The sequence below is a fragment of the Cryptomeria japonica genome, chromosome 5, assembly GCF_030272615.1.
Source record: "Cryptomeria japonica chromosome 5, Sugi_1.0, whole genome shotgun sequence".
Lineage (NCBI taxonomy): Eukaryota > Viridiplantae > Streptophyta > Pinopsida > Cupressales > Cupressaceae > Cryptomeria > Cryptomeria japonica.
The window spans coordinates 564,996,010-565,017,884 of record NC_081409.1 but is presented as its reverse complement, the minus strand read 5'-3'; the positions used below and the strand labels follow the sequence as shown (position 1 = coordinate 565,017,884).

Here is a 21,875-nt window from a genome sequence, read left to right as displayed (position 1 = left end):
TCACTTCCTGAGAATTTCCAACAAGGCTCTCTAAATCAAGCACATTATCCTCGTCCTCGATCACAATCACCCTTGTTAGTCTCTCTTTTAACCAATCTGGAATGGCAGATCTTGTTTCTCTAACCTGTATCTCCTTAAGCAATGTTTCTTCTTCTCTGAGAGGAGATGTCACTTCATCATCGTTCTTGTCTTCATGTAACTCATTGACTTGACTTGACGAACGTTGAGGTGCCTGTCCTTCTCCCTGTTTATCGTTCTGTACCATTGATTCCATAGATTCCTCCATTTCAAGTGTCCTCTTCTCCTGTCGAGAAGATGTGCCGGATGAACGATCTCTGTTGGCTTCTTGCTTCTTCTTGGAGGATTCTCTTTTCTCAGGTCTCTCTTTTCTTTTTGAGCCTCTAGGATGGGGGTTGCCTTCACTTACGCTCCGAAGGTTGCCTTCACTTGTGTTTTTGGGATTAGGATTACCTTCACTTACACTTGCTCCTCCTTCGCCTGGCCTTTCCTCCAAAGTAAAAGTCATAGATATGCCTTGCTCTCTCAACTTTTGATGTTGCACATCAACCCATCTGCGAGTACAAGACAAAACTGGAGCCATCAAGGCATCTAGATCCGAAATTTCAGGTTCATTCCAATCTAGCTTCACTGCTTTGCTCTCTCGGTCATAAGATGATTGGAGATGTCTGCCACTGTCCTGAGCTTGGTCGGCCACTCTGTAAATTTTGCATTTCCTGATAAAGTCTAAAGGCAATCTGGAATGCATCTTTCTTTTCACTTCAAGATCATCTGAGAGATTCATCACAAAGTCCTCTACCTGAGGTTCATGTCTGTATTTCCTTCCGACTGTCTCTTCTATATACCCATAAGGATCAAAATTCTCTCTCATGGCAAAGAATGAAAATGAATATAAAGCTAACTCCTTTTCTGCATCATCCATGGCTAGAGCATTAGGACATACCTCAACTGAATTTCCTAGTATGATAGGAACAGGAACTCCATTTCCATGCCTGTGTCTGAATGCCTTTGCATATGCTGCCAACTGTCTAGTTACCTCAAGTAACACTATTCTGTTTGTCGGATATCTTGGCAACATGTAGGGAGGTGAAGGACATCCATGAACTCTAATATATGTAAACTTCTAAAATTGGATGAACCAAGCACCGTACCTCTTTACAAGCTCTTGTGCATCTTGAGACAGCCGATTGTGAATCCCGCCTTGCAATGTCCTGGTGATGTTCATCGTGAAGGTATCATTGACTAACTTGTAGTCACTTCCTGGAGGATGATGCAAATGAACATAGGAATCACAAACTCTGACTTCCCCGGGCCCTCTTCTGATCACTCCTCTGTGAGGTAATCCTGCATATTCAAAACTCCTAATCAAGGCATATATGATGTATGAACTCATGTGGAAGGACTTGGTAGCCTTCAGTCTTCTTAACTGCACGTCCAAACAATGGCTAATCATTCTAGCCCAATGAATTGTTCCTTTTCCTTGAACTATCACTTGGATGAAGTAGAACATCCACTTCTCAAAATAGAAGGCTTGAGGAGCCCCTGTAACTCGGTTGAGTAGTGTTATCAAATCTCTGTACTCCTCCTGGAAGTCGATCCTATGTGGTGTGTTCGGAATCTTGCTCAGGCGAGGACGACTCTTGAGTAACCAATTCTTGTTGATGATGCTCAAGCAAGTGTCTAGATCATCTTCATACATGGACCTGGCTCCTTCTAAGCTTTTATAAATCATATCTTTATGTTCTGGCAGGTGAAGAGTTTCACTGATAGCCTCCTCTGAAAGATAAGCAAAAGTGTCTCCTTCCTTGGACACTATCGATCTGGACTGTGGATCATAATGGCGAGCACACTTGATCATCAACTCATGGCACTCGATTGCTGGAGGGAAGCCGGCCGCCTTGATAATGCCACTTTCAATTATTCTCCTTGCGACAGGTGATGGCTTGCCAATGTAAGGGACCTCTCGAAACTTCTTCGTACTGAAGTTTCCCAAGTTGGTATCTCCAATGTTGCTCCACTTCGACACGATCTTAGTCTCCAATTCTTCGTTCTTCTGATCTTCCTTCATGAGGGCTGGACGACCGGTAGATGCTCCTACCTTCGGGGTCGCCATTGTGACACCTACACAACATTTCATAATGAGTAACAGATTTTGCAATGCATAAATATAGATTGGATTAAAGATTGAATTTAGGAAACTTCATGATAAGTCCTTGAGTTATCATTTCCTAAATACGATTGAGCTACTGGAAATTCAAAATTTCAAAATTCAAAATTTAGATTAAGACTAGGACGTTTCAAAATTCAAAATTTGGACAAGGGAGATCTTGCCATACCTCACTTTGAGAGCTAACTCTAAAAAAAGGATGCAAAATTAGGAAATTCGCCTAGGCAAAATCGAAGTTTGAAGTATTCAACGTGATCCTCCTCTAGCAAAGGCGCCTCCTTACTTAATTTCACCACCTTGAGGACAAATTCGCTCCACTTGCAACAAAATTCGCACTCTTCCTTGGATGGAAATTTCACACTTCTCCTTGCCTTCTCCAAATCGCATGCAAATGAATGATTAAATGATGATTTGAAATGCGATATCATACTTCCCTTTTATAGGCGCTCACCTCTTTAATTACCTCTAGGCCGACTTGAAAATAAGGCAAATAATAACAAAAAATTAAAATAAAAGGAGGCCGACTTTTGTATAAATATAAAAATAAAACCCAAGCGCTCTCCCTCTTATTTAATTAATTAATTAAAATACCTTTGTAATTAATTGTTTCGATTTTTAAAAGGCAAAATTAATTATTAAATGCCTTGTGCGCACCCATTAAATGCCAATTTTAATTAAAAATATCAAGGTTCATCGAAATTTAGCATTTAATGCAATTTGAAAATGATGTTGGCGCCAAGACATGGGAAGAATAATGAATATTAACCTCATCGCTCTGGTCCCTGGGAGAGGGACAAGAGCGCTTTAGCATTTTGTTCTTGAATTTCTCGCTTTTTACGTTCAAAGTCACTTCCCTTACGTCCAAACTGGCATTTTAATTGGGAACCTTGAGCTTGATCTTATTCAATCTTTTGAATGAATGTCTCTTAGACCATTTTCGCCCTGGTCCCTTGGTGAGGGACAGGAGCAAACTTTGCTTTTCTCCTTGATCCTTGATCATTTTAATTGCCAACTTACGTCACAAGGCAAGAAATAACTTCATCCATTCATTCTACGCATACTTAACTTGTCCTTTGCGAGGCAAATTTGATATTTGAGTGATTTTCGCCCTGGTCCCTTGGTGAGGGACAGGAGCGAACTTTGTATTTTAGCTCAAAATTGTCAACTTTTAATATTAACTCCTTGTTCATCACCTTTCTAATGACATTTCGGACCTTGCATGACTTCGCCTTGATATGGTTTTTTGAAGGAAATGATTGTTTTAATGAATATCGCCCTGGTCCTTGTCTGAAGGACAGGAGCGAACTTTTGCTCCTTGTGCTAATCCTTGATCATATCGACCTCCAATTGTCTTCAAAGCGTAAAATAGTGTCTCTTACTCCTTCTTGAACGTTTGAAAAGGAAGTGGCATTCAAAATTTAAGCATACTTGACTATTTCGCTCTGGTCCCTGGGAGAGGGACAGGAGCGAGTTAGCTATTTCCTTCAAATTCTCATAGTCTTTGTAACTTCACTCTTCTTCGAAGCATTCCAAACATCATCTCCATCATGCGTCTTGGCTTGGATCCGACCAATCTTGAAGGAAAAGACTTGATATTCTATATTTCGCCCTGGTCCTTGGCTGAAGGACAGGAGCGAACTTCCATTTGCAAGCTTATTCATGTTTTGCCAACCTTCAAATTTGTCTTCAATGGATTTATTATGCTCCCCTTCACTCATCTTTGACATGAAACTCGCTTCAACTTGGTGGGAAATTTGTCTTAGGAGGAAATTGCTCTGGTCCCTGGGAGAGGGACATGAGCGCCTAGGCAAATATGGGCTTACTTGGCGTCTTGCAATCTTCAAAATTATCTTCAATAGATTCGTTGTGCTTTCCTTTGCTTGCCTCAAACTTAAAACTTTCTTCACCTTCGCCACAAACTTGTCTTTTAAGGAAATCGCTCTGGTCCCTGAGAGAGGGACAGGAGCAATCATTGAAATTCGCCTTGGTCCCTGACAGAGGGACAGGAGCGATCCTGACCTTTTGGGTAGATTTTCTCCATGATGGCATTTTCAAGTTATATTCAACTGATAAAACACACTTTCTTTGTTCTCCTCAAATCACGAAATCATTAAAATCTTGCAAGGACAAAGCAATCTTGGATTTCAAGCTCCGGTCCTTCAGTGAGGGACAGGAGCGATTTTGTCCTTTTGGCACATTTCCTTGTTTGCAAATTTCTTCAAATTATATTCAATGGACAAAGATGCCCTCCTTGATATCTTCCAATCCAAAAAACGTCTTGGTCCTGCAAGGACAGTTGAATTTTAAGAAACAAGCTCCGGTCCTTGTTTCTTAAAATTCAACTTTTCATTGCAAACGGCTAAATCCTGGCGTTCCATCATGTTGATTTCACCTTCCATTGCGTCCTTGACGCTTCAATTTGATCAAAATGAGGTCAAAAATGGTCTAAGTAAGTCATTTCGCCCTGGTCCCTGTCTGAGGGATAGGAGCGATTTGACTTTAAACTTTAAAAATTTGCCATTTTGAGTCTCAAAAATCTTCTAAATCTTCAATTATTGCATCTCCTGGCGACCCTGCACAAGACAAATGAAGCAAGTCAATAACCCAGACGCATAAAATACCAATTTCGCCCTGGTCCCTGGCTGAGGGACAGGAGCGATTTTACCTCTATAGGCCAAAATATCAAGAATTTAGGCTCTCAGTCACTTCACAAGGCAAAATTAGGTTATCTCCAAGGCGAAGGATCAATTATCAAACTTTCCAAAATTTGGTCAAAAATTCAATCAAACAAAATTTCAAAATTCCATCATCAACACTTAGGCAAAATTTGGACTTGCTTTCAAAATTCCGACTGAATCTAGACAGATTCACTTGACCCCTTGACAGATTCACCCTATTCCAAAATTGCAATCCATACGAGGATGCTCAATAACCTTCAAAATTGACTGGACTGCGGCTTGAAAATATCAAAAAAGAAACCCTAAGGCTTAGCCGTAGTCCAGACGACTCACTCACTTCCCAAAAACCCTAAAAAGCAGAGAGAAGAACAAGGCAAAACTGAGCAAAAAGAGGGGGTCCCCATTTTAATGGGGCGATGTGTGAAATGGTCACAACAATAAGGCAAATAAAGTGACAAAAAAAAATGTTCTAAAAGGTTTTTATGTGATTTTTTTTTGGTTATTATTTGCTATGCCCCTAAAAGTGAACTTCATTTCATTCATTTGGCAAAATAGGAGGAGAAAAGCGAGTTGTGAAGAGAAACAAGGGTTCATTGAAGAAAAACCAGCAAGGAGCAAGCTCAAGATTTCATCCATTCATCACATTGGGGCTGCATTATACTTTGATTTGGTGCATCAAGAGTTGGAAAGGAAGAGTTTGCAGCTCATTTCAAGCTTGTTGTAAGAGGTAAGATTGATTTTTTGAGTTTTTTTTGTTTCTTGTAAGCAAAAAATTTCATTTTCTATTCATTGCATTTGAAAGTTTTACATTTTCTTCCAAAATCTAATGTATGTAGGGTTTGTAAATTTCTTTTTAAAAAAAGTAGGGTTTGAAATTTTGATCAAACCCTACATTTCTTTTTAAAAAATTATACAAACCCTACCTTATTTTTTTTGAAAAAAATGTACAATGAATGCACAAATTCTCAAATATTAATTTTTTTTTTGTATTTGTAATAATGTCTTATTGCAGCAACCTTGACTTTCTTATTTGCCTCAATTTTCACAAAACTATCATACAATGTCTGGTTCTAGACCCCCACTTAGAAAGGACCCCGCTTGGGAATTTCATGAAGATTTTCTTGGGCAACAAAAAGGGCAAAGTGTAAATTTTGCAAAACAATATTCCATGTAGGCATATATAGACTGAAATACCATATTGATGGCGTATGTGGCCATGATGCCGACCCATGCCATGGAGCAACTACTGAGGCTACACATGAGTGCTATGTGGCAGTTGAAGCACTTGAACAAAAAAAGGAAATGGCAAAGAAGAAAAAGGATGATTTCGTGGCCATTGGTTTAGGTTGTGTTGGAGGGCCTTCTTCCATGGCTCCATATCGTCTCACTCACAGTGCTAGCGCTTCTGCTTCTGCAAGTGCTACTGCTCATGTTCCTAGCACTGCCAGTGGTAGTGGGAGGGTTAGCATTGGTCCTAGCATTTGAAAATCTAGGTTGGATTCCTTCTTTGAGCCTCGCACTACTCCTGGGTCCCAACAATCGCTTGAGAGCATGGGTTGGAACAAGGAGGTCCATGATGCCGCTAAAATGGCAGTTGGCAGGTTTTGGGTCTACTGCAGTGTTCCATTCTTTGCAACCAGGTGAATATTTTTTGTTTGATTGTTTAAATATTTATAGTTATATTCTTTGTTTGATTTTTTGTCATACAACTATATAGTACATACTTAACTTATCTCATTTAATTTATTTGTGACAGGTCTCCTTATTGGCAAGAAGTGGTTGATGCCCTTACCATATGCAGGGCAGGGTTCAAAGCCCCTTTTGAATCTGATTTAAGGGGACCAATTTTGACTAATTTAGTGCATGATGTGAAGAGGGAATTAGAGGATCAATGTCAAATATGGAGTAGGACAGGTTGCACCATCATGACTGATGGTTGGACGGATAGGAGAAATAGAACTCTCCTTAATTTTCTAGTTTCTTTCGCAGGTGATTGATTAATTTTAATTTCATTTAGTCATTAATTTTTTTTATATTTTATTTAATGATTTATTGAATGATCGTTGATCTTGCTTTATTTTTTATTTCAGGGGGCATTGTTTTCATCAAGTCCATTGATGCCTCCACACACTTCAAAAATGTCACATTCCTATGTGAGAAAATAGAGGAGGTGATCCATGAGGTGGGCGAGGAGAATGTGGTGCAGGTAGTCACCGACAATGCAGCAAATTATGTTGATGTCGGTAAAATTCTGATGGAGATGCACCCATCTATAGTTTGGACTCCATGTGCCGCCCATTGCATTGACCTCATGTTGGAGGATATTGGAAAACTCCCATGGGTTAAGAGATGTGTAGAAAGGGCAAGAAATATTTGCAAATTTATATATAATCATTCGTGGGTGTTAGCTCTTATGAGGCAATAGATAGAGAAAAGGGAGTTAGCTCATCCTGGAATCACCAGATTTGGCACTAACTTCATTACATTACAGTCCATGCTTTGTTGTAAGGCGGCCTTGAGATGTATGATTGTTGGTGAGGAGTGGTCTTCCTCATCCTATGCTGCTAACGCTGCAGGGACAGATATGGCAGACTACATTTTTGATGAGGGGGGCTTTTGGACCCCTTGTGATGAGATTGTGAAGGCAAATTTTTCATAAATTCTACAATTTAAGTTTTTGTTTTATAATTTATTCATCATTTTCTCTTATTTGCTCATTTTTATGTATTACACAATATTTGCAATTTTGCAGTTTGTTAAGCCCTTGATGGTTCTCTTGCGAGTTGCGGATGGGGAAAAACTTGCAATGGGCTACATATATGAGGGCATGGATAGGACCAAGGAGGCCATCAAATCCAGCTATGGAGGAGATGAGAGCAGGTATCGTCCCATTTGGGATATCATTGATAGGAGATGGCATAATCAGCTTCATAGGCCCATCCATGCAGCAACATGTTATCTGAATCCGGCATTCCATTTCAGCCCTAATTTCAAGGCGGATGAGGAGGTTCTTAGTGGGCTATACTCAATCATGGAGAAGATGGCACTTGTTGGTTGTACTTAGACCGAACTTATGCGAGAGATACAGTTGTTTTCAAATGCTCAAGGGGAGAACTTCTCTCGTACTATCTGCAAAGAAAGTTGGACAACTATGATACCAGGTAAAAATACATTCTAAGGCATAATTTTAATTTTATTATATATTGTTAAATGAGAATCGAGAGAGACTGATTTTTTTTATTTTTCTCATTTCAAATTCAGATAATTGGTGGAGCTTTTTTGGCCCAAAAACACCAAATATTCAAAAGTTGGCCATTAGCATTTTGAGCCAACCATGCAACGCATCTGGTTGTGAGTGCAAATTGGAGTATGTTTGAGCACATACACTCCAAGAGGCGCAATAGATTATCTGTGGAGAAGATGAACAATCTTGTCTTTGCTCACTACAACCTCCGCCTCAGAATGAGAAGGAATGCATTGGCTGACATCACCCCTATCATTCTACATGAGGTTGATCCTGAAGTCGAGTGGGCCACTAAGACAAACCCTATCTTTAGTAAGGACGACATTGATTGGGTCGACCAGGCAGATGCAGAGGCTGAGGCTATAGCCATGGCAGAGGAGCAGAGAGCACGAGTAGAGACAACAGAGTCAGAGGCAGACAATGACACAGATATTCCTGATGTTGGTGAGGGTGGCATGGTGTCACGAGGAGAGGCTATGGCTGCCGAATCATCCAGGACCTACCTTAGACGCCTTCGCAGGGGGCTGGGGCCAAGGGATGCAAGCTTCTCTAAGCCATAGGCTTGTAGTTGTTTTTACTTTTGGTATTTGTATGGAACATTTGATCATATGATGACATGGATTTTTTATTCCATGAGTTTTATAATATTGTATACATTTGACAATATTTACATATCTATGTTTGTTATTTCCTTCAGCTACAATTTGCGTTTATGTTTATGTGATTGATGTATACTTGTGTATGTAATCAAATTAACTTCTATTTGATGATGTCATTGTGTCTTTAAGGTGTTTTTAATAAAGGGTGCATGAAACAAGTTTTAAATCTTTAAAAATCTCTAAATTTCTTGTGTTTTTCACTTTGCTGAGTCCAGTCGAGTCTGAGCCGAGTTTTGACTCCAAGTCCCAAGACGATTCAACCTTGCCGAGTCTGAGTCCCGTTTCTTTGATATATATAAAACTATTAATGAATAACTGATCTTATTTGATTTTCTGTACATATATATATATATATATATATATATATATATATATATATATATATATATATATATATATATATATATATATATATATATATATATAGTAAGTCACCAGGTTCAAATTCAAATTCGAGTTCGGCAACAATAAAATTCGGACAAAATTCGACGAGAAAAATTTCGAAAAAAAATCAACATTAAATTCGCCTTATAAATTTAATTTAAAAAATAATAATGAATCCACAAAATTACAAATATATTAAATATTAAAGTTTAATTATTAATTCATATTAGTCTTCGAACATGTAGTGTCGTGGTTAAAACACTTCGTTGGTGAAACGGCCACCAAGGTTCAAATCCATGTTGGGGCGTTGTGCTCGCAAGGCCTTGCGCCTTTGCTAGGCAGTTGTGCTCGCGGATTTGAACAAGTGAAGTGTGGGGATGAGGTCCCTCGTTTGTGGCCTCACCATTTCATAGCTCTGTAGACATGTTTTTCATTGATGTCAAAGGAGATCTATGTCAAGCTATATGTTCAGATGATCGTCTTTTGTTTGTCGTCTTTTGATTGGATGATTGATTCAGTTTAATCGATGCATTCTTCTACTTCAGTCTATGTCTTTTGTACATGCTTTGTATGTGTTGCGGTTTGCAGGGTGTTCAACGAATGTCCACAGAAGATAGCAACGTGATTCATTTTGTTGCTTGTCATGTTTGGCAGTTTGAAAAGCAATTCTGATTAAGTCTTCTACATGTCTAAAATATCTCTGTATGCATATATGCTTACCTCCTTGCTATGAGTGGTTAAACCGTGGCATCTTTTTACAGAGATGTTTTTTTTTGGACATATCATGTTTTGCAGAAGATTGACTATCCTGTGGTGCGTTTTCTTTTGTGTCATTATCCGTCAGATTGCTCACCTCGGCAAGTGCATTGAGAACCTTTGAGACAGGACTTTGTTTTTTTTGCTAGATTCGTTCTGTTTATGAGTTCGAGTGGCTGTAGCTGAGTGTATGACACTTGTTTGAGCCGTTTCTATTAAATTCGAAATTAGTGTTGTCGTCATATTCTTTTCTGGAGTATTCTCTGCTTTGAAGGATTTTGTTTTTCTGCGTATGTGACTCAGATGATCGATTTATTTTTTTAAATGACAGTATCGTAAGGTTTTGATAGTGTCGTTTTTTTTTTAAAACAGCTTTTTGCGTTTAATGATTCTTGTCAGTATATTTGAAAGGCATTTTGGATGCTTTAATGGATAATCGTGTTATATGCTTCTATGAGTTAGTGTGTGTTGTGTGGAATTTTTGGTGGGATTTTTGTTTTTGCACGATGCTCAATCTGAAAGTGTGGATTCTTATAAGTAATGAAATTCTTGGATGTGTGTGATACTACATGGATATAGCACAGGAGTTCGTTATTTTTTTAAAAAGGGCAGTGGGTTAAAGATTTAATCAACTAGAATTTTTTCTATGTTGAGTCTCTTGGCAATTTCAACAAGTTAGGAGTTATGTTGTAAAAAACTCAAGCTATAGTGTGAGGACGTAATTTTTGACATGAGTAGCATTGACTGTTTGGGAGATGCAGATTTAAAAGGTTGATTATGAACAGTTATATGTAGTGATATATCATGGTTCAAAGATGAAATGTGAAAGTTTTTATCTCTCAATCTAAGTCAAGAAGATCTTGCAGGTGCTTAAAGGGGAAGCTCTTTAGCTATCAAAAGGCTATATCTCTTCTCAAATTTCTAATTTCTCTCTTAGAAGGTTGAAGCCTTTCTGTTTGCTGTTGAAGATTGGAAATCAGAAGTTGGTGCTTTGTTTGTAATAGAGGTTGTAGCCTCGAAAAGTTGGAGTTAACACTCCATTCTGTAACTGGGTTGGTGCCCATATCTTGCTAATAGTGGACCATGGTTTTTTACCCGGAAGGGTTTTCCATGTGATAAAAATTTTGTTGTTTGTTTTCCTAGTTATGTCATTTTCAGATTTATGTCTAAATTAAAAAATTAAATTACTGATTCACCCCTCCCCCTCTCAACTATTTTTTGTTGTTTTTCAAGCTTTGGGTAAAAAGCGTTTCACATGGAGCCAGAGGGTGTGTCGTGATAGCATCACCGGTCACCTTAAAAAGTTTACTAGGCATAGTTTAAAAAAATAAAATATCTCCTCCCAATGCAAAGCCTTATTCATTCATGAAAATAAAGGAGCACCTAGATGTTTTGTTGGAAAGGTCGATATATTGAATCCTATAAGATTTGCTATCCTTTTTTACATCGATTTTTTTGTGTTAAATAAAATCTCTGACTTTTCTTTGTTTGAAATTTGTCGTGACGCCTCCAAATACCTATCTAATGCTTATCTTCTAGTTTTTGCTTCCTCCATTGTGGCTTCCCCAAATAGAATTGTGTCATTTGCGAATTGTGAATGTGTTATTGGATCCATTCCTTCTACAATTTCAATTTCTTTCCATAATCTTATGGTACAAAGATGTCTAATATATCACCCCATTGCCTCAGCCATAAGGAAATAGCCGTATTGTTTACATCTTTCACAATTTTTTTATTTCTCCTTATATCCTTTTTACCAATTAGAATATCTGCCCCCATAAAACTCCAACAAACTTAATAAAATTTCGTAGGGAACCCATTCGGACCTAAGGTTTTATCAAGATGAAGTTGGAAGGCTGCCACTCTTAATTCCTCTATTGTGAACTTGCTACACATCATTTCGTTATCCGCCCTTGATACGCTTGTCGGGATATGAGCTAGCAATTGATCCACCGATTCAACTATTTCATTTGATTTTTTTCCAAGAAGATCTTGGAAGTGCTCGACAACAAGTTCATCAATTCATTCCCTTTCATTGCACCTCGATCCATCCTCCTTCATTATTTCATCAATTATATTCCTTTATCTCCTACCTTTGACCGATGCATGAAAGAATTTGGTATTGGCATCACCGGCCCTAATACAAGTTTCTCTTGATTTATCTTTCCCATATATCTCCTCCCTCGCAAGAATCTTATTTAATCTCTCTTTTAATTCCTTCTCTTTCTGAAAGTCATCTTTAAACATTCCATGCTTAATAACTTTATCATTCAAGTTTTCTAATTCTACCTCATCTTTCTCCTCTGAGATTATGTTCTTGAAGGTTTCTTTATTCCATTTATGGAGCTTGCTCTTGATGTAATTCAGTCTTTTCATTCACTTTCCTTCCACTAATCTCCCAAATTTTTGCTCAGGGTTTCATCCCTCCACAACATGTTTTCGAACTTGAAGTAACCACCACCATTTTTAACACATCTTCCAATCTCCAGTTGCACTTAATAATGATCTGACACAAATATCGGAAGAATCAGCGAGGTTCCTAAAACCTCCTTGCTCATCCAACGTAGTCCCAATAGAAACCTATCAAATCTTTCAAATATGTAGGTAAAACCAGTCCTCCTATTCGTCCAAGTGAATATTCCATTTTTTGGCACAGAATCAATAGCATCGATGTCTTCAATAAACCTACTAAAATTCAACATCACCCTATTGGTTTTGTTAGGTCTGCTACTCTTTTTGCTTAAGTCCCTGATTGCGTTAAAATCCCCCCCAATTATAAACTTGTTTTTCTTGAACAGACTAACTTTTTCTCTCAAAATTGACCAGACAGCCTCTTTCTCTTCGGTTTTGATTAGACCATATACATTAATCAAATAAAATTCAAAATCAAAACACCAACTCTTGACATTGCAAATCATCCACCATTTGTTTGATTCCAAAAATGTTAAATCATCCTTCCCATTTTTTGCAGTATTTCAAAAAATTTGTTTCTTCATCACCCTCAATTTTTGTTTCTCACAATAGTATTATATCACCATGTATTTTATCTAACATGCGCTTGACTAAGCGCCGCTTGTCAGGGGCCAATAGGCCCCTAACATTCCACGTAGTTATCTTCAATGTCCCCCAAGGAAGGTCTTTGCTCCCTTGGTTTTATTTAGAAAATCCTTGACACTAATTAACCCCTTCTCTAAGGCCTCCTCTTCTCTTTTCTACTTATTTGTCTTTCTTCCTCTTCCTCTTTTGGCTCTATCTAAAAGCTTTGTTGCTGATTGGCTAATGCGTCTAACCTCTACAACCCCTAACCTATTCCCCTCACCATCCTCCTCTAGTTCCCATTCCCCTTTTGAAATTTCCTCATTCCTCACCAAGTCAACCATCTCTCCTCTAGTCTCTCAGGCCTCCTCTGGAATCATGTTGATGTGTTTTTCATGCACATGCGAACACAAAATAAAATAACAAGGTATCTTATCCTCTCTTGAACAAAGTTTCCCGACTGCTGAAGATCTCGCCAAAGGATCAATAGGAATAACTCCAAGGTTCTGATATGTAGGTTCTCTACTTGTGGATAAGCTCTTGCGGTATGATGTGATTTTGCTGGAATCACAAGGGGACTTACACTCGATGACCTGAGCGTCTGATTTGCTTTGGATATCACTGGAACATGGAATTTCACTGGTCCTTGATTTTTAAAAAAGGGAAAAGGATAAGGGTCGGAGAAGGATCTAATTCTAACACTAAGAATATAGGAGCAATGGATGACCTTTGATGAAACTTTAACTAAGCCTTGCTTTGACATGCTAGGATCATCTCCACAAGGTTAGTGCGATCTTCTAAGGAAAGCTTTATGATGTTCAGATCACCGCTATAAGCATAGACACCGGCAGGTTGATGCATATCAATGAAGAAGCGATAATTGAATTTAAGCTTAAGCTGAATGATTCCAGTTGACTACGCAAGGCAAGTTTGCAATCAACAAACCGCTAGTAGTATGGATATACAAATTTCACCATTGATCATACAAATTTCTTCCATTCATCTAATAACATGAAATTAAATTTGAGAAGTATAGAGACCAGCAAATCGTTGAATCGACACATAGAATTCACCATTTCTTCAATGAAGTTTATAAGTCTTTTGCAACAATATCTTGGCAACAATCTTTGCCTTCTCTTTCTACTCTACTCTAAAATGCTACTAATTATTGACTATTCTCTCTAACTATCTCCTATTCTCTGACTATTAACTATTAACCTTTACAAATGAGGAGCCAGGGCTTTATATAGAGAACCATTTACAAACAGACGACTCTGATTGACTTAGAACCAATGGCTAGGATTACAAGATAGAAACCCTAATTAGGGTTTGTTACAACAAACCTCCTTAGCCAATGAGAAAATTACATTCCAAGAGTGAGGACCAATAGGAAGCGAGGGTAGGTACACCGAAGTTTGTGCCGCCTCGGATGAGTCAGGTACATTTAATCTGGACATGCTGAGGTGGACCAATCCGATTGGAGGAGCAGTGACTGGGATGCCACCTTGTCTGACGTCTGTGTCTTGGTTAATCCTCCTCTGTCCTTGATGTACTTTGATGAGCAGCGTACCTCCTTGACTTCCATGTGCTTGATGAGGCCCCCTTATTGTCAAGTCTTTCCTTCTTCTCTGGTAATTCATATTGCTTTGAAGCACTTGCAAAGCCTTTCTTTGTCATCGTGTGGTTCCTTTGTGTGGCGAAGTGAAAGTTTTGGAGATAGTTGGCAACTCCTTGAACACCTCTAGTCTTCCAATGCTTCAAAGCACCTTGAGTCCACCTTTATGCATGTGGAATGTCCTTGATGATGATGGGCTGGAATAGGTCCTCCTTGTCCTAGCCTGATCTTCTCCATCTGCCAAAACAAACCAAAAGGTGATTAAGGACACAATATAAATTTATTCAACATAGCATTTTCTACCTTAAATCATCAACAAAAGGGCATTTGAATAAAATTCGCTCAAGATCCTCCCCAGGGACAGACCCTATAAGAATTTCGCTCTGGACCCTTTGGAAGGGTTAGGAGCGAAATTTGTATTTTAGCTCAAATTTCATCTTCTCCTTGCCTTGAACTTCTCTTGACTTTTGAATTGCTTTCTCCTAAAGATATTGATTTGACCCCCAAAAGACCAGAAAGAGGATTTCACTTTGGACCTAGGCCAAGGACATGACCTATTTAGAATTTCGCCCTGGACCCTTTGGAAGGGTCAGGAGCGAAATTTGCATTTTAGGACAAATTCTATCATGTCTCTACTCCAAAATGCCTTCCGAGGTAAGCATACGCCATCCTTCTCTTCACCAAAGCCTAGGAATCCACAACTTGACCTTCATCATGAGCAAATTAGGTGAAATTGAGAATTTCGCTCTGGACCCTTTGTAAGGGTCAGGAGCGAAATTCTTGACTTGCTTGTTTTCCTTCACCAAGGTCTATCATTTTCACTTTCTATACTTGGACTCTCATCTTTGGATCCCTCTCCCATACATGCAACACTTGCTTGACCCTCAAAATGGCTAGAAAGGAGAATTTCGCTAAAAAACATGGCTAGGGACAGGACCTATTTAGGATTTCGCCCTAGACCCTTTGGAAGGGTCAGGAGCGAAATCCTTGTCCTAGCTCAAAATCTTGGTCATTGGTGGCCACAATCCATTCCAAGGCACGCCTAGGGGTCCTTCCAAGTTGAATCTACCTTGATCCACACTTAGCTTGACACGGCACGCCTAGGGGTCCTTCCAAGCTGAATCTACCTTGATCCACAGTTAGCTTGACACAAAAATGAAAGGAAAAGGTGGAATTTAGGAATTTCGCTCTGGACCCTTTGGAAGGGTCAGGAGCGAAATTCTCCTTCTAGGCCAAAATCCTTCACATTTGGTGATCACTAGCAACTCAAAGCCATGCTTAAGGACATCTCCAATCCTAATTCACCCTAAACCACACTTGGCTTGGCACAAAATTGAGAAAAAGAGAGGTTTGGGGGAATTTCGCTCTGGACCCTTTGGAAGGGTCAGGAGTGAAATCCACATTCTAGGCTTAACTCTTCATTTTTCTACTCCAATCTTCCTTGCAAGGCAAAAATACACCACTCTACTTGCACCTATGCCATAGGAACCACTGTCCTGACCTCATCCAAGAAGAAAATAGGAGTTTCCAAGAATTTCGCTCTGGACCCTTTGGAAGGGTCGGGAGCGAAATTTCTATTTTAGGCTAAAATCCTTCATTTTTTCAACTCCAATCTTCTTTGCAAGGCAAAAATACATCACTCTTCAACCAAGGAACAAGGTTTGTAGCCTAAGCAAGGAAGTAAATGAGGTTTATGAAGAAATTCGCTCTGGACCCTTTGGAAGGATCAGGAGCAAAATTCATATTCTAGGCAAAATCTTCACCTTTTAATGCTTTCAATCACTTCCCAAGGCAAGAACATATCAATCCACCTTCAAACATGCCTTAGAAACCAAAAACTTGGCCAAAACAAGGAAGAAAATGAGAGCTATGGGGATTTTCGCTCTGGACCCTTTGGAAGGGTCAGGAGTGAAATTCTCCTTCCAGGTTGATTTCCATCATTACATCGCCTCAAACCTCCTCTCCAAGGCAAATATGCATCAAAGTCCTCCAAACCATGCCTTAGAAATTCCAAACTTGGTCAAGTCAAAGAGAAAAATAGAGGAAAATTGAATTTCGCTTTGGACCCTTTGGAAGCGTCAGGAGCGAAATTCTCATTTTAGGCTCATTTTCACCTTTTTCCTCCCCTCTTTGGCTTAGATATAACTTATTAGGCCTCTCCTGATCATCCTCCAGTCCAAGTTAGCATTCACTTCAAGGTTTTGTGAAGAAAAAAGGGTCTCATATGAATTTCGCTCTGGACCCTTTGGAAGGGTCAGGAGTGAAATTCCTCCTTATGCTCAAATCCTGACTTCATTTTCATATTTCTTCACTCCAAGTAAGTGTTTTGCCCTCAATAATGTCTGGGAATGAGTTAGTTCTAAGTTTGGATCAAAGTAGAATGTCCTATAGAGGAATTCGCTCTGGACCCTTTGGAAGGGTCGGGAGCGAAATTGAAATTCGCTTTGGACCCTTTGGAAGGGTCAGGATCAAAATTTGACATTTTGGTCTCTCCGTCAGGATTCATATATGGAAAAAAACATTTAAGTATAAGAAATACTTATACTTTAAGTTATATCCCATATATACTGTCAGGATGTTTGAGAGTGGTTTCGGACGTCCAGGAGTTATAATGCAAAATCTAGTTTTTGGAGGATTCTTCAATTTTCCAGACAGTCAAATTTCAGGATCAAGATGGCATTCCAGACTTAGCCAAATTTCAGGACATTTGAAGGTCAGGATGACATTCCAGACAGCCAAATTTCAAGACATTTGAAGATCAGGATGACATTCCAAACTTCATCACTCACCAATTTGACCTAACTCAGATCTTCAAAGATGATATTCACTCACCAAGCTTCATTGACCTCCTGAAACTCAAACAAAACACTGTTAGCAACAAGAGAAAAACTAGGCCTAAGGGAGACTTTCAAAGAAACCCTAACCTGGAGCACATGCTGACTCCCCCTGGCTCAAGCAGAGCCTACCATCCTAGTGATCCCCTTGGCGACACTCAAAATGCAAAGGCTAACAGACAAAACCCTAAAAACCTACAAAGCAAACCCCAGAAATCAAAAAAAGTAGGGGTCCCCATTTGCAATGGGGCGATGTTTGAATACGTCACAACAAATCTGCAGGATCATATTGTCTTCATTTGGGGAATCAATCATGTTTGTTTGTCTCTTCCCATTCTCGCTATTCTTCTTTAAGATTGGTAGAGACCGAGGGTTAGGTTTCGAACCTTCGCTCTGATTCATAGGCCTTTCCTCTGTTTTCACACTCACCACAAGTCTCTAGATTGTCGCCGATCTATTTCCCCTAGTTCAAGAGATGTGTTTGGGGACCCATATCTTGGAAAGTTTTGGTTTCTCTTTACAATTGGCCTCATTACGATCTCTTCTCCTGCATTTCAAACAAAAGAACTTTTCTTCTTCTATTTCAATTTTTTGTATCCAATGTGCCCTTGCCACAAAAAGCCTAACCTCCTCTAGGATTTTCCTTATAGCCGCCACCTTTATGCATGCATACAAATATGAATCGGCATTGACAATATCTACATAAATACCAATTAAAGTCCCTAAAGATCTACCAATCTTCTCTAAACATTTCTCCGACCACTATTCTATTGGGAGATTATAAAGTTTGATCTAGATAGAATTTTCATAGGGTTCCAGCAAGTTAGGGTTAAGTTTAGGAAAACATTTTTGCATATACAACGAAAAATCCCCCATACTCCATAAGCCACCCATCAAAATCTTATCTCTTTCCTCCTCATTAGCAAAAATAACAATAAAAAAAACTATTGGGCATTAAATTAGTTATCTCCTGTGTCTTCCAATTCACCTCAATCCATGCCCTAATTTCAACCCCACTTTTTTAACGCCCTATGAACCTCCAAATTACTGCTAAATCCTCCAAAAAATCCAAATATGTTTTCGCCTCCTCTGTAACATCAATTGTCTGTAGCCCTTTATGAAGCGTCTTGTTACAAGAATCCCTTGAGAGCTTATCCTCGCTGCCTTCATCTCCTTGTTCGCCTACCTTGGCTCCCAAAGGCAACAAGTCGTTTCGACCTTTTCCATGCTTTCCTACCCTCTCTGTGATTTTGTTCAAAATCTTCTCCTGCTCTGTGCTCTACAGATTCACTCACACCCACCATTTTTATGAGTTACATTCAAATTTTGAAAGATTATTACTTCTATGGTTTTTATTAAATTAATTGATTAATAAATCAATTTGTGAGAGACACCATGCAAACATTAACCTTACTTTACTTGGACCCACCTTTAGTTACACAACTCTAGGTGCATTTGCTCATAACAATACTAACTAATTCAAAAATGAATTTGGTAGGCATCCGCGTAATGATGTGCCGATGTTAAATGACCCGTCAATAAATCCATATTACAAAAGAAACTTTTGCTTTGCAATATTGAACATTAACCTGATACATAGATAATTAACATCTGCCCCTTTAATACAAACAATTTCCAAAATTAACTTGATGGTGGGCTTATTATGCCTTATTCATTTGGTAATAGAATCACATATGTTAAGATTTTAATCTGCAATAATGACATGACATAAGATCAAAACACTTTCTGAACCATGAACATGGAGTATTGACTGCAACAGAAAACTTGCAATGGCATGACCATTATATATGATATCGATCACATCGATTACATATTTGTGCCCTCTCTGAAATCATAACCCATATAGTGAATGGATTGATCCCCATTCATTCATTGTTTTGATAAACCCCAAAATTCGAGACGTCTTCAAAAGTGCTGATGTCAGTTATGTGTTAAGAGACTTTAGTCCCTTAAAACATCTTAGAACCAAGAAATGGTGATTATAAGTAAAGAAGATTCCAACTTCTTTGAAGGGTTCAGTTGGCTGTCTTATTCCCATTGACAAAAATAAGGGATAACAAGTTGTTTATTCCTCATTTGACCAACATAAAGAAAACACGCTCATAACATTAATTTCACCCATAAACAAACATGACTCTTTTTTGCAAATGCAAGGAAGTTTTGTCTGAATAATTGCATTCCATTAAATCATCAAAAAAATTGTAAAACTACACTGACTAGGCTTCATTTGACAGAACTCCAATGCCTATGCAATATTCTGAGGTCCATTTCATTTAAAAGCAATAGTTGAGATTTATTCATTCTAATTATTCAAACAGAAAAATAAAAGATCTGTGCAGAAAATTCCTAACTTATTGAACCATCATTTTTAGTAACCAGTTTTAAAATTTGCTAAATATATAATAATATCAAAAGAAACAAGCACTGTACATTTCCAAAATGACAGGAAACTGACACACAGTCAAAATATGACCAATTCATATAACATATCACTGATAAAATCATATACTTTAATCAGTGAGTCTTATTGCCTGTCAAGAACTCTTGCTATGGGGACTTAAGTTGTAGGCTGGTGTATTTAATTTAAGAAAAGTTCAGAAAATCTTCAACTATTTAAATTGGTGGAAAAATTAATGATCAACCCTACAGGCAAGTGATCTCAATAAACTTGATTAATGATGTTACCATATTATTATTATTATAATGTGATAAAACCAATTCATTTGTGTAATTAAATATTACAAGCAATATGATAAGAAAAAACTGAAACTGCATGAACAAAATCAAAGATTAGTCAATTTTGTAACTGAAATACCTTACGGAACCTATCAGTACACCTTTGATGATTCTTAAAATCATAAATTGGAATGTGAACAGACTGTCCTTGCCTCAACTTAGTGATGCACTCAAGAAGTTGTTCAGTGTCAAATGCATCTGAAAAAGGAAACATTAAAATTAATGAGAGAAGGTCATGAATGAAATAAGCTCTAATGCCTGTCACTATTTTAACTTACAAAGATCAATCAGATTTTGAAATATTAAATATGGTCAGTTCTATTACCTATAAAACACAATATACCTGTAATAACACCACATTCTTTGAATCTGAAGAATACAAACCCTCAAAAATAATGTTTTCTTCCTTGTGGTATATAAGAGACTTATTTATAAAGCATTAAAAATAAATTCCAGTTAACACCAGAAAGTAAAACTTCAAGAACCAAAACTCTTCTCAACCAGGATATAAATTTGCAATGATAGGGGACAGTAGTGAAGTTTTGTGATATGATAAAACATGGTTTAATAAGTAGTCCTCAGGAAACTATATATAACATTTTTCTCATAACCAAGATAAATTTGTATAGTTGGTATGGATTAACTGTACACCACAATACCTGACCAACTTAACAATCGTATTGTCTAATTGTATATTTTCAGGCTTATCATTCAATCAAAAAACATGAACCAATAGGTCAATATCTTCCCCATTGCAGTTTCTTTGATGAGTAGGAATTTAGGTGCAGTATTTTACTGGTTAAGAACGTTGGAGCTAGACTGGATGCTGGGAAGTTAACTAGTTCAAAGGAAAAAATCTTTGCTAATAGTTTCTTCAATAGAATTTTTAAAAAATAGGCAAACAGATTGTCAATAACATGTTTTCAAAGTCAGAGTGCTGAACTCAATTACAGACATAAACCCTCAATAAAATGAAATTGGTAGTAACTAGTACTACTGACTATTGAGCTGTCTCTTTAACACCTCCACTTAGTTATGTCAATTCAACTAGCATTTCATTTTCCAATTTTCCATGCTTGTTAGAGCTCATCTTGCCATACTCAGCTACTTAAAAAAACATGAAGCAAGAAATCTAAAATCCTCCCTGTTTTCTATTTATCAACATACACAAATTTAGGTGTAAGAACATGACTGGACAAGAAAAATGGAGAAAAAATCATATGATATTCTATACTGTAGCAAATAGTAACACATGAGTAGCAAATATACCACATCAAAATCTCTCAGCAACATCATCAGCTCATTACATATTTATATCACACAAATAAAGTTATGATTGTTTAACCAACTAACCACTTACCTCGACACTTAATATTGCATTTTAAAAGATTTTAACATTTCATTTTAGAATATATATAGATGGGGGTTCTACAGCGACCCCTGCCCTGTAAAGATAATTCAAGTACATATAGAAAGAAGCTAGAAAGCCTAGAGGATGCATCATACGAAAATGGCCTATAAAGCCAACCACAGTAGCTTAATCATCTCCCTACAGCCAACTACATACTGCTGTATAAAACACCAACACAGCCTTATGGTACTCTGTTGCAAAATAAAATAACAATTATATCTCACATATGTTAAAGATACTTCACAAAAAATACATGACATCCACCACCTGAGATTACTGAATAATAATACATATCCATTCAAATAAACAAATATAG

At 37.9% G+C, this 21,875-nt stretch overlaps 1 protein-coding gene across 3 annotated transcripts in view; it reads right to left on the bottom strand.

Moving 5' to 3' along the window:
• Positions 1-21,875, bottom strand: part of LOC131074935 (uridine/cytidine kinase UKL1, chloroplastic) — a 214,480-nt gene that overhangs the window by 60,167 nt on the left and 132,438 nt on the right. For all 3 annotated transcript variants that reach the window (XM_058011677.1, XM_058011678.2, XM_058011679.2), the window contains one exon: positions 20,228-20,346. In XM_058011677.1, coding sequence (XP_057867660.1) covers positions 20,228-20,346 — 119 coding nt within the window. The remainder of the gene's footprint in view (positions 1-20,227; positions 20,347-21,875) is intronic.